This window comes from Calidris pugnax, unplaced genomic scaffold (assembly GCF_001431845.1).
Source record: "Calidris pugnax isolate Ruff unplaced genomic scaffold, ASM143184v1 scaffold86, whole genome shotgun sequence".
NCBI lineage: Eukaryota > Metazoa > Chordata > Aves > Charadriiformes > Scolopacidae > Calidris > Calidris pugnax.
In genome coordinates, this window is record NW_015090843.1 from 684,880 (window position 1) to 698,215 (window position 13,336).

The 13,336-nt window shown below is 42.7% G+C and overlaps 1 protein-coding gene across 1 annotated transcript in view; it reads right to left on the bottom strand.

Moving 5' to 3' along the window:
- Positions 1-2,412: 2,412 nt before the first annotated feature.
- LAMA2 (laminin subunit alpha 2) overlaps positions 2,413-13,336 on the bottom strand; it is a 412,919-nt gene continuing 401,995 nt past the window's right edge. The window contains exons 60-64 of the mRNA XM_014942611.1: positions 10,477-10,632; positions 7,189-7,342; positions 6,286-6,416; positions 5,253-5,475; positions 2,413-2,665 (exon numbers count right to left, since the gene is read on the bottom strand). Of these exons, the coding sequence (XP_014798097.1) occupies positions 2,508-2,665; positions 5,253-5,475; positions 6,286-6,416; positions 7,189-7,342; positions 10,477-10,632 (822 nt within the window). The 3' untranslated portion in view covers positions 2,413-2,507. The remainder of the gene's footprint in view (positions 2,666-5,252; positions 5,476-6,285; positions 6,417-7,188; positions 7,343-10,476; positions 10,633-13,336) is intronic.

A 13,336-nucleotide genomic window follows, 5' to 3' on the forward strand; every position in this document is an offset into this window, starting at 1 on the left:
CAAAGCCCAGCAGCAATGAGTTCTGCAGCTTGTGCGTTGGGTGAAAAATTACTTCCTCTTACTGGGTTTAAAACTGTGAGCTAATTTTATTAGGTGTCCCCAGATTTTCTTTTTTTTTTTTGTAATTTTTTTTTTTTTAGTTTCCATTTCTTTTATGCAGAAACTCCAGTATTTGTTTCTAAGGCAAAGACATCTTTATGTGAGAGAGCATTTGCTGATGCAGCACTGAGCAGAAAATGGCAATTTCCTGCCTCTGAGGCAAAGCACAGTATTAACTCCTGGCGTCCCAGGCTCCCTTGTTTGAACCTCCCTCGTGTCTTCAGGTTAAAAAAAAAAAACCCCAAAAACCTTTGCAAGCAAGTTTGGGTTAAAAAAGAGCCCAACATGCCCTAGGAAACACGTCTCTCAACTAGGGAATGGGCCAAGGGGCCTGGCTGTTCTGTGTGGTGTGAGAAATTCAGGGCAAAACCAAAGGTCCCTCAGCAGAAAAGTCTCGGGGATTCATTTGTTCATATTTTTCAAGAATTTCAGAACTACTCAACTATATTTGAAGTGTTATGGCCTCGTTTTCTTGAGCTGCTCAAGCTATTCCTAAATATTATAGGGATGAGAGTATGTAAATACAGGGGACATAATAAGAATAACATGAAACACATGAGTATTTTACACCGTGTTTGTTAGCAGCACTAGTAGAAGTTATAGTAAGACAGGACATGTTCCATAATTAGTTTTTTTCAGAGAGAAATGCATGTTTTACTAATTCCTAGCACTTTGCATGTGTGTAAAGTTGCACAGCCATTGACCCTTTATTAACACTAAAGGTGCAGTTGCTGAAATTAATCACTTCAGGGGGTCACTGCAGGTGAAGGTGTTTTTCTTCAGGTGTAGCTGATGAAGGTTGGACTCCCCAGACCCTCAGAGTGACAATATACATATTTATTACCATCTCTTTAATGTAGTTTCCCATAGTGGTTTAGAGAAACATTACATGCCAAAGAGGCCTTTTCTAAAATACAGAGCATCCTGCAGGGGGGCTCTCTGGCAGCACAAATTTTGCATGAATTTAGCCTTTTTTTGGTCATGTCAGAAATTCTGAAAAAATGTATTGAAGGCTCACTGTGCACAGAAAAAAAACTTCTATTTCAATTGTGTGGTTGTGCTACCTTACTGATAGGGTGGGGTTTTTCCCTGTTTTTCTCTGTTGTGTGAGGAGCTGTTTCTCCATTTGGGCAGTGCATGTTCTGCACATCCAACACAACCTTTGCTAGAAGAGATAATCCACACTTTGGGGATGGTTTCATAGTCCTCGAAAACATACAAAGCGCTGAGGAAAAACCACCAGCATTTGGCATTTTTAGTGAGGATCCAGGGAGTACTTGTGATTCTCCTTAAGGATGATTCTATGATCTGGGGTGGCTTCTCCATTCAGAATTCCTCACAAACTGAGAGCATCAACCAGAAGCAGCAGAGTTTAACTCTGGAAGCTGCTTTTACCTGAAGGATTTAATTAAATAGCTGACAGTAGGGATTAGGAACCTGCGCTGTGCTAATGATCTCTGGGCTTCTCCTGCCTCACCTCCATCCTGCTGTCCTGCTGTAGGGCCAGATTTCACCTTCCTTCAGAAACTCACCCTGTGAATTTTGCTACGTGTCACTTCAATATCGTGTGTAGCTGGAGAGAGGGGCAGCATCAAACTTTATTTATTAAAGGTCATTTAAAAAAAGTACTTCCAGGTGAGTGACAGAACTTGGTTCTGCTCCTTCTGTTACAGACTCCATCTCCCAACATTAAACAACTCAATCTCTCTTAAAATCTAATGCTCTTTGAAGGATGTAGCAGGGATTTTAGGTGCAATATATTTTCTTTAATAACCCTAAATAAATTAAGCAAGCAGGACTGTATTTCCTTCCCTGCGCTTGGTTCCATGACATACAAGTTTGAATTTCTCAGTGAAATTTTCATGGGGAATACTATGGTCTGAATTTTTTTCTAAAAGCCTTTGGGAGTGATCAAAGCAAACTTTTTTGAAGTGAGGTAAGATGCCTGTTTCTCATGAAGGCCAGAGGTGGGCATGCACCCAGGGGTGCTGTATTAACAGGAAAGGAACACAAGTTTGCAGATCTACCTCACCTGAAGTATTTAGGGAGCATTTTGGGGAGTTGGACTCAGTGATCCTTATGGGTCCCTTTCATCTTGAGATATTCTATGATTCTAAATTCCCTACAGGATCCGTGGTCTCATCCAGCAGCTGAATGATGATGCATTTCCATTTCAAGCTATAAGGAAAAGAGATAGATAAAAATTACTGCTCTGCTCCCTTCATGAAATGGGTGAGGGGAAAGGATTAGTTGTTGCATTCTTGGGGGTTACCTTGGAGCAGCCATTTGGAAATACCACAGACACCACTCAAGTACTTGCATAAAGACATTTTATTATGAATGCAATGTATATAGAGACTTTTTTTTTTTTTCCTTTCTTAATCTGAAGTATTTTTTATATAAACAGGTCAGTTTGCAGGGCACGACACTGGTTGAACACCCTTCAGCTCCAAAGCTCTGCTGAAGTTGATCTCTTGAGGTTTAGCAGTGCCCTTGGTGAGCTTCAGAGACCGGATGCATCCTTTGAAGCGGATATTAGTTGTCAGCCCAAACTGGGTCACGCCATCTGAAGGAGGAGGTAAAAAAAAAAAGGCAAAAGGCATTATGTTAGTTTGAGTTGATATTTGTTTGTTCTTTGAGAGTCCTGCAGGAGATGTCCCCAGCTATATAGTAATATGTTTTATTTGCTGTATATCTTCTTGATGCAGAAAATGACAAACGTTATGAGCGAATGTGATAAATGCTTGTGTTAGTGGTAACAACCCAGGCTTCTTTCCTTCTTCCCTGCTAGCACGGCGGTGGTGGAATCTGAAAGCATTTAAACTGCCCTTATAAACCCTGTAACTCAGTTAAATCAAGGAAATCAAGGAAAACAATCAAATGGCACCTTGCTACTTAAAAACAGTGTGTGGAGCTCACAGGTTAGTCCTGCAGAGCTCCACCTTCCCAAGCTGTTTATCCACAGAATAACAGAGCAAAAAAAAAGGCCAAAACAGATGCAATTCTCAACTATGATATCACGAGGAAGCCAGTTCCTCAGTATGAACTTTAGATGTCATTTGAGGTTTTGAGAGTTTTCAAGCATTCTGATTTTTTAATATTTTTTTTCTTGCTAATTGTAAAGCCAGGGACTTGAGAACATCTTTTCCACTGAAGGAGAACTATTCTAGTGTGACCAGATGATAGAAGCGAGGGTTGGTTTGACCAGGAAGGGGGAAATATTTCTCTCCACTGCTTGAAATTCATGGCCCAACTTGTTTCCCAGTGTTCTTCCAAGTGACAAAGTGGCTACAGGGATGTGCTCTGGTACAAATCTCTGTGGCTGCTAGAGGAAGGGCTGCAGAAATAACTTTGCAGCTGCAGAGGAGTGACTGGCCATAGCGTTCTGCTGTTTCACGGAGGGTGAGATGGTTGAATCTATCTGTCCCTCCTTGCACAGGGAAGAGTGATAGTAGGAGAGGAGTAAATGGCTTTTACAGGTAGCCAGAAATGTACATCCTTGCCCACACTCTGGTGGCGAAATGTTTCTCTGCACAGGCAGTTCTCCACCAGCTCAGTCTCACTGGTTTACAACTGTTTCACACTGTTTATGCAGCCGGGAGAAGCCTCAGGAGGAGTGGGAAATACAAACGCTTACTAATTTTACAAAATCCCATGATACTGTGTTTTAAATTTGTGGTGAGGCCGTCTGGGTACTGGGAACGTTAAAACAAACCTTGGATGAGCCAGACTAGATGGCAGGAGTAGTGTGAGCTGTTTAAATGCACATGTAAGGTTATTAAATCATTTCATAACTTGGTTGTGTGGCTCAACTCAGGAATATCACTGCGACATGATGTGGGTGTAGGTTTTTTTAGTACAGATTGCAGCCTTACTTCCATTTGTTTCTCTTACTGTGATCAGTCCAGAACAAGACTAATTCCTGCAGTGTTTCTTTAGTGCCAGCTCAGATCCTGGTTTGTTATAAAAAGGCTGTCAGGAAGCTGTTTTCCTTCTGGCACAAAGCTGGTCCTTATCAACAGTCACCGAGACTAAAGTACAACGATAGCTCAGTGTCAAGAACGTTTTGGAAAAAGCTCTGGAGCTGGAGAGAGAGATGCACCGTATCACACATTAGAATGAGGGGGGAAAAATAACTTCTAGAAAAATCTTTGGGGATTAAGAGGCGTCTTCCCACTGACCCCAGTGTGCACTAGGGCAGGCACACACTGCAAACGTACTCAGCCTTTTAATTTCGCAAACTCGAGAGAAACTTTATTGTAAATGCAACAAAATTTGGCACTTTGCAACCATCTTAACTGTGTTTTCAGAAAGGAAACTGCTATTGGATAAACCTGATTATCTATGAGCAGGTGAGTACTTGCATTCATTATCAGCTTAGTGGCAGATGAAGTTACCTACGGAGCTCAGCCCAGATCTGGATCCTGTACAATTACCTCTGCCTGAAGCAAGGTCTCTCAAGGACTTCCAGAATAGTGAGGAGCAAATTTATTTGGGTTTGGTGTTTTGGGTTTTTTTGCCTTTAAAGACATTGCTTGAAAAGGGATGGTGTCCTGTGCTCCACATTCCTCAGGTCTTCAGGTTTTTACAGCCTGATTTACACCCACAGGGCCCTGCCTCCCCAAGGGCACTTATCCATTCTTTAGCTAAAATTAAATTTGCCCTTCTTGGGGGTCAGTCTCTTCTCTCAAGTCACAGGCGACAGGACGAGAGGAAATGGCCTCAAGTTGCCCCAGGGGAGGTTCAGGCTGGATATTAGGAAAAAATTTTTCACTGAAAGGGTCATCAGCCATTGGAATGGGCTGCCCAGGGAGGTGGTTGAGGCACCATCCCTGGAGGTGTTCAAAAGACAGGTTGATGTAGTGCTGGGAGGTCTGGTTTCGTGATGGTGATGCTTCTTGTGTGTTGTGCGGGTGTCTATTTTTGTCAGTCAGGTTGAGGGTTGGACAAGATGATCTTTAAGGTCCCTTCCAACCTAGAAGATTCTGTGATTCTTAGGTTAAATTTAAAATTGCCAAATTCTGCAGCTATTGAAACATAAAGCTTTCCACTTAGTAAGAGCAGAGCAGTTAAGAGCAAGTCTCTGTGTGTGTGTGTGTGGGCAGCAGAAGGTTTTTGTTTTTTTAAGCCTGGTCTGTGTGTTAAATGCTCACCGGGGTATCCTCCAACAAAGAGAGGGTCGTTGGTGTCTGCGGAGGTGGAGGCCCTGCTGGGGCTGGTTCCTTCCACCCGTCTGCCATCCACTGTCAGCTCCAAGTGGTGCTTCACCTTGTTTGCCACAACCTGGTGCCACTCTCCGTCGCACAAGCTGCTGGGGGCATCGGGCTCGTAGACAGCAGAGAACCGACCTGCACCATTGTCCACGTGAAACATCACCTGGAAAGCACAGCAGGGAAGTCAGATACTTCTCAAAACAGTCCCATAGTCCTTTTTCTTTCTTTCTTTCTTTCTTTTGTTTATTTAAAGTTGACACACTCTTCTTTTTTTTCTTTTGTTTATTTAAAGTTGACACACTCTGCACACACTAAAGCTCTGATTTAATACCAGGCTCCATGGGGATTGCTGTCCCTACTGCACACACTAAAGCTCTGATTGAATACCAGGCTCCATGGGGATTGCTGTCCCTCTGTGATCTGGATTATATCACTGAGATAAACACTAGTGGAAACAGGCAAAATTTTTGTACAGGTTGTCATTTCTCCATTTTTTTGTCTTAGATTTAAGATGTTTCTGTGCCCCGCCCCTGCCCCAAAGGTCTTTACAGTGACAGATTACTGATGGGTCTTCCAGACTGTGAAATAAGAGATGCACACAAGAAATCAGTATCTTTAATGACAAAGCCTTTCCTCAAAACTTTTCATATTTTCACTAATTTAAGTCCTGGTGTTGCCGATTTAGGAAACGCAAGTGTTACAGAATCTTTTAAACTATCTTTGTAAGATATTTTATTATCTATCTATTTATCTATTATCTATTACATCTATTTTCTATCTAATTACCTATCTATTTATCTATTATCTTGATTATCTACATAAGAGCCTCTTGAAGTGGCAAGTGATGCATGAAAGGAGAGCCCTGATACTGACCGAAACACCTTGGGACTGGTGCAGTAATCCTGCATTTAAACTATCTCTGCTTTCTAAAACTAGTTCTTGTAAAGAGCCCCAAAAATACTTCATTACTCACTTTTCCATCAACTAATTCGATGCCCAGCCCATCCATTTTCTGGCTGCTGACTCCAAGGAGGACACCGTTCATCCGTGTGGTACGGAACTCAAATTCCACGAGCAGGTCTGTCCCCACTTTGTAGGCACCCACTGGGAGAGAAGAGGGGAAGCTTAATAAACCAAAGCAAAGCATTTAATATATTATTCCTAATCATCTCCCAAAGCCTGTTGCCAGTCATGTAAGGTTAACTAACTCGGCACTATTAACGCATGATTTCATGTGACATCATGGAAGTTACTGTGGCTGTGCTCACTGTGAGACCTTGCCACAAAGTCATCGAGTCTATCCCTAGGCAAGATAATTAAAAATGACTAGTGAGAGTTTCAAGGCTTGGTCTCGCTTTGCCTCCCGTCAGCAGGTGTTTTTGAAAGCACAGAATCACAGAATCTTCTAGGTTGGAAGGGACCTTAAAGATCATCTTGTCCAACCGTCAACCTAACTGACAAAAATAGACACAAGAAGCATCACCATCACTAAACCAGACCTCCCAGCACTACATCAACCCGTCTTTTGAACACCTCCAGGGATGGTGCCTCAACCACCTCCCTGGGCAGCCCATTCCAAGGGCTGATGACCCTTTCAGTGAAAAAATTTTTCCTAATATCCAGCCTGAACCTCCCCTGGCACAACTTGAGGCCATTTCCTCTTGTCCCATGGCCTGTTCCTTGGGAGCAGAGACCGACCCCCACCTCTCTACACCCTCCTTTCAGGGAGTTGTAGAGAGCCAGAAGGTCTCCCCTCAGCCTCCTCTTCTCCAGGCTGAATAACCCCAGCTCCCTCAGCCTCTCCTCATGAGACTTGTGCTCCAGACCCCTCACCATCTTTGCTGCCCTTCTCTGCAGCAGAATTGCTGCTCGTTACCTGGTTTGGCGAAGCCCGTCCCATCAAAGTATGTTCCTTTCTGTGCAGAGACAAAGCATCGCCCAACATTGAAGCTGGAAGTTGGATTGTCCAGGTCAACAGGTGATTCTGTCATTTGGAAACTTCTGATGCAGCCATCGATGCTGTAGGTGACCTGCGGTCAGTATTGCAAAAAAAAATTGCATAATTCTGCAAAGCTGGCTGAAAAACTCAGGAGAAAGGCCTAAAGTTATGTCATCAAACAGTGCCTTTCCTCTGCTTCTCCACTGGATTTATGGAGTTGAATAAAACTTGAATTTTCCATGGTTAATCCTTAGTATCTGGTTGTAATTGGCATCTAATCTCGGTCATACTGGGGACAAATTGCTTTACTTCTCAGGGATGTGACCCAAGTCCCATCCATGTGGCTTAATGGAGGGGACATAAAATAATATACTGCATAATGAACACAGCAAATTACATCAGCAATGCAGGAATTTAATGGCCTGTGCTTTACCTTTTTAATTGACTAGGTTATGGGGTTTGCAAGTAGACAAAGACACTGGATGTGGTTCTCTGGGCTGCTGGTAATTTTACTAGGGCTTTTTTTTTTTTTTTCCTTTTAATCACTTTACTGTGGGATAACGCTGCACGGTGAGACAGATCTAACGCAGGTAGATGGCTACTAACATGAAGAACGTCCCTGTGTAAAGGTTATGACTGTACACAGTTCTCCACATAACAACCATCTATAGGTCTGGTGACCACGGGGACACGGTTGGTTGACACGTTCATCAGCAACGCAGTAGGAAGGAGGAAAATAAAAATCAGCGTATAAAATACAACACAGAACTATGTACAAATAAAGGAGAGAAGCAGAAAGAAGTCTTGACTGCACGATGCCTCCCCCAACAATATCCTCACCAGCAATTTGAATTTCCAAAGAATTTCTCTCCTTGTAAATCAAAGCTGAATGTGCTATGGAACTAAATAGCTGCTAAATACACCTGTACAAAATTTTCATGAGAACTTGAGCAATATCAGTGCATAAATTCAGTTCTGAGCAGAGCAACACTTTCTGTCAGATTCGTCATAAATTGACCCTTTTCTAGTGTCTAAATGAAAGTCTCCTCTACATCAACAAGTTTTTTACCCAAAAAAACCCAAAAACACGACAAAGGAAAACAACTCTTGCCATCTTTGCTGTGAGAATAAATCATAGCAATGCAAGATTTGTAGACAGCTCAATAGCATCCTCTAACTTGAAAATTTCACCTTCCCTGCGGAAAAGCCCATTTAGTGATCCTTTAGCGTGGCAACTGGCACTAGAATGCCTTCTGCTGAAAGCAGAGTTGTGAGTGCTTAAAATGTGACACCTGCTGCAGCCAAACAAGTAGACATCAGTCTTCTGCAGGGAATGGGATGCCAGGCCACCTACGGCGACGCGTTAGACACGTGTCTGAACAGGCTGATGTGTGTTTAGCAGAAAAGCCCTCACTAAGAAAATACAGGCTTTAAACTCTTCGCTTCAGAGCCCCTGCCTGAACCCTAAAATGCAGCACTATTAATCCGTCAAATGGTGTATTTTACTGAGAACGACTGAAAGGCAGCAGTGGTTTGTTACCTTCTGTGACTGACATCTGAAGTTACAGCTTCATTTAAATCCCAAAGGACATGAGACTGTGGGGATCTGACAGGGCTCTACGGGCTCCCTCTCTGCCTCTGACAGGGAGCAGGAGGTGAGGATTTACCATCACCTTTCTCCTTAGATTAGCATTTGTAAATTACTTTGTATTTCAAAGCGCATAATTTGGGAGTATTAGGAGTTATATTTTGTGGGTAGTTAAGTACAGCTTTTGTTTTTCAGTGCCTCATATCAGGTTTGGTAAATCCAAATGAGCAGGAAATTTGCCTCAATTCTGGCACAATCCAAAATTTGATGAGAAATATGATCTTACAGGTCAGTTTTCTCTATGGAATACATCTCTCACATTTAGAGCAGTTACTCTTTCCCTTCAGTGCCCAGCCACGAAGTCTTACAGTGATTTGTTTAAGCAGGATCTAGGAATTCCTTTTCTGTAATTATTTTGTCCACCCCAATTGGTGGGTTCTTGCCTGTCTATAGACTAGTTTTTGCCACTACAGCATCATTTTACTACAATGGTATTTACTCATGGCCAGTCTCTTTGAGAGGCTGGTTTGTTTTCTACTGGGACATGTACTACTGCCCCCTCGTTCCCAATTCCGTATCACCAGCCAGAAGGAGCCCAGACATACCTGCCACTGACATTCTGCTTATTTCTCCTCATTGTCCTGCTCTATCTGCCTAATTTGCTGTTTGTCGTAAGTAAATTCACTCAAGTTCTGGCTTTGGCTTTGAAAGATGCAGAGAAAAATAATACAGGGAAGAGTTTTTCTCTGAAAATGATACTGGCATATCTTGGGGGGCTGGAGGGCAGCAGGGAAGTGAGGTGACTGACAGGGAATTGTGTGGATGGATGCAATAAACAGCCCAGGTGAGGGAATACAGGGTTCCTAGGTGATTCTACAAAGTTTAGGCCAAAATGCTATTCACCTCTGAATAGCTGTCTTTGTGTCTTCCGTGTCAGTGTGGAAGCTGGGCATTCAGACCAAAGCTGTGACAAATCAATGTATGCACGTGTGGTTTGGGAACAGAAGGAGAAGAACAGAGTTTTCATGGCCTACTTCAAAATACATTCTCTCCCAGTTTAGTAATAACACCACAAACCCAATTACTGCAGTGAGCAGCTGGACCACTGGGTGTTTCCATCCAGCCTAATTTTGGCTTCTGCTGCTTCTCTTAGGAGACACTTTCCCTGTTCATTAGCACTTAATAGCTAGAGGAGGTAAAATAGCTAGAGGTCCTGTAAAAAATAGCTTTCTTGCCAGGAGAAAGTGGTACTCAGGACCTAAACTCTCAGTGCAGTGATCCAAGTGGATACAGGCTTCATTAGCACTTAATAACTAGGGGAATTACAGCCAGGAGAAAGGGCAAGTGGTATTCAGGACCTAAGCTCTCTCAGTGCAGTGATCCAAGTGGATACAGGTGTAGGGCTCTCTCTGCTTTTCCATGGCAGTACCTAACTCTGCTGTCACTGGTTCTTTTCTTTCCTTGGGTTCTGAGTCAGGTATTTCCACTGGAAGGACACAGCGTCCATCCACTAAGAGTCATTTACCAACATTTTTGGGCAGTCTTGGGGAAAAGCAATACAAAACAAAACCGGGTAGGCATGGTACCAATCAAGACATATTTTAGAAGTATAGAGCAACTTAATTAAACTTCCTTACCGGGCCAATTCGTCTGGTTGTGTAGTTAATGGGCAATCCCCCAACGTAGAGCATCCCTACAACATCCAGTATATCTGCCTTCTTGGGGCTCACAGTTCTGTTTGAAACGTCATCTACTATAAGGCTTCCTTCTTGCTTGGTCCGAATGACTTTTATCTAAAAAGACACACAAATGCAATAAAATTACACATCTTTCTAACAACAAAATGTTTCCAGAGTGTAACTAGCCTTACAGTCCCAAAATATCTAACAATTCTGGAGAAAGCAGTAGGAGCGGTTACAGAAGTACCGTGGCAGCAACTGTGGGTGATGTTCATGGAACAGAGCTCCTGCCCAAGGTTTTATGCAAATGTATGACCACCTTTTAATTAGCTCCAGGTCAGAAGGCCTCATGACTATTATTTATCAGAATTACTGAAAGGACTTGGGCTTCCTTTAAAAAGCTTAATTGTTACTATCAAAGGCCTGCTGCAGTATTGTTTTTCCTGGAATTAGTTTAAGTAACTGGGAATAGTAAATGCTGAATATTAATGGCGTCAGTGGCAAATCTTTTATTGGAGCACGTGTTTGCAGTATTGAGTTTATGATTCCACTAGTTTGGACGTGCCTCAGATCACAGTTCATGGCACAGTAAGTACAATACCAACTGTGTTCTGCTGGTGCTAAGGATTCTGTTCAAACGGGCTGCAGGTGCTCAAGGGTTGAGGAAATTGTACCCCAACAACTATAGGTCGATTTAATTCCAAAGGTTTATACTGAAATCTCCACAAATCAGTATAACCGTGGTTCTGTATAAAAAAGGGATAAATGTAAAATGCAACTCGCACAGGGGCACATTTCTAAACAGTGCAGTGGTGCTCAGCAGAGCAAAGAGGGAGGGTTTGGGGAGTGAGACACAAACTGGAAATGGTCTTCAGAGGCCCTGAAGAGGCAGCAGCAGCACGATGTGGCTTCTGGCGGCCTCATGGACATAGAATCATAGAGTTGTCTGGGTTGGAATCTGCTGGTGCTAAGGATTCTGTTCAAACGGGCTGCAGGTGCTCAAGGGTTGAGGAAATTCTACCCCAACAACTATAGGTCGATTTAATTCCAAAGGTTTATACTGAAATCTCCACAAATCAGTATAACCGTGGTTCTGTATAAAAAAGGGATAAATGTAAAATGCAACTCGCACAGGGGCACATTTCTAAACAGTGCAGTGGTGCTCAGCAGAGCAAAGAGGGAGGGTTTGGGGAGTGAGACAGCAACTGGAAATGGTCTTCAGAGGCCCTAAAGAGGCAGCAGCAGCACGATGTGGCTTCTGGAGGCCTGATGGACATAGAATCATAGAGTTGTCTGGGTTGGAAGGGACCTTTCAGATCATCCAGTCCAACCATCACCCTACCACTGAGAAAAACCATCACTAACCCATGTCCCTCAGCCTAATGTGTCAACCTAAACCATTTCTCATGGAGAAAAGGTTCCAACAAAAGGGATTATTTTAAGGACAACCCCCTGCTTTCTTAAAAACAGAGACTGTGGTCTTTTATTAAAGAGGTTGCCCTTTTCCTTCTCCCAAAATGGACTTCCTTGTGCTTCTGGGGATTTGTCTCCATTCTCTCCTACAAAAATGGGATCTACACCAAGGGTCCCTCTCTCACAGAGGGCCAAGCTGCACGGCCAAAGAGCACAGTCTTGCATTAAGAATATATGCTTCAGTTTGTTCTCTTAGTGTATAGAAAAAATGGCTAAAAGAGAAAAAAGAAATTATCTCTTTTCTGCATCTACAGAGTGTCCAGCAGAAAGGGGCCCTGGCCCACTGCCCGTGCTCCTGGCATTATGTAAAACTGATAAATATGATTACAACTTTATTTTTTTCTTTCATGAAATACCTTGGGTTTTTTAGAGCATTTGCCATCATCAAAAAGTTACTGAATAAAATTCCAGTTGAAATAAAATTCCCGTGGAGCAGGGTGGGAATGAAGCAAAGAGGGGCTAAGGGTGACTGCAAAGGGGGTGTGGGAACAGCAATTGAAGCATAACAGAAAATTCAATTTTTTTCTCATTTGGTGCTAGAGATGTGGATGGTGATTTTCCAAATATCTGTCCAAAACGTAATATAAAGATTTACTTAAGTCTTTTTTTTTTTACTTTTCTTTGTTCTTAGCATCCTGCCTGAACAGCAACATTACTAACAAAGAAACAACTGGCTTTAATTGATGTATGCAATCATGGTGAGATGATACTCACCTGAGCCATAGAGGTGTGGATGGTGATTTTTCCAAATATCTGTCCAAAATGTAATGTAAAGATTTACTTCAGTCTTTTTTTTTTCTTTTTTTTTTTACTTTTCTTTGTTCTTCTGCCTGAACAGTGGCATTACTAACAAAGAAACAACTGGCTTTAATTGATGTATGCAATCATGGTGAGATGATACTCACCTGAGCCCAATTAGGCAAGATGGAACATTTCCTGCACTTCCTTACCCAACACGGGACATATTCTAAATATCTCCAGAAATAGGGGTTTCCTGAAGGACAACACTCAAAGATCAGCTTTTTGGTCAGTAGAATATGCCCCATGTACTCACCAGGGCGTCTGAAAGCACCGGTTTTGCTGAGGACAGAAATGCTGAGTTGTAAGGTTTAGCTTCTACAAACTAAATTGTGCCAATATCTTAAGGCAAAACAAAGCTGTTTTGCTTTGCACACAAACAAAAGCGTGCAGTTGCAGCCCAGAAGGCCAATCCCATCCTGGGCTGCATCAAAAGCTGCGTTGCCAGCAGGTCCAGAGAGGTGATTCTGCCACTTTGCTCCGGTGAGACCTCACCTGGAGTATTGTGTGCAGGTCTGGAGCCCTCAATATAAGAAGGACATGGACC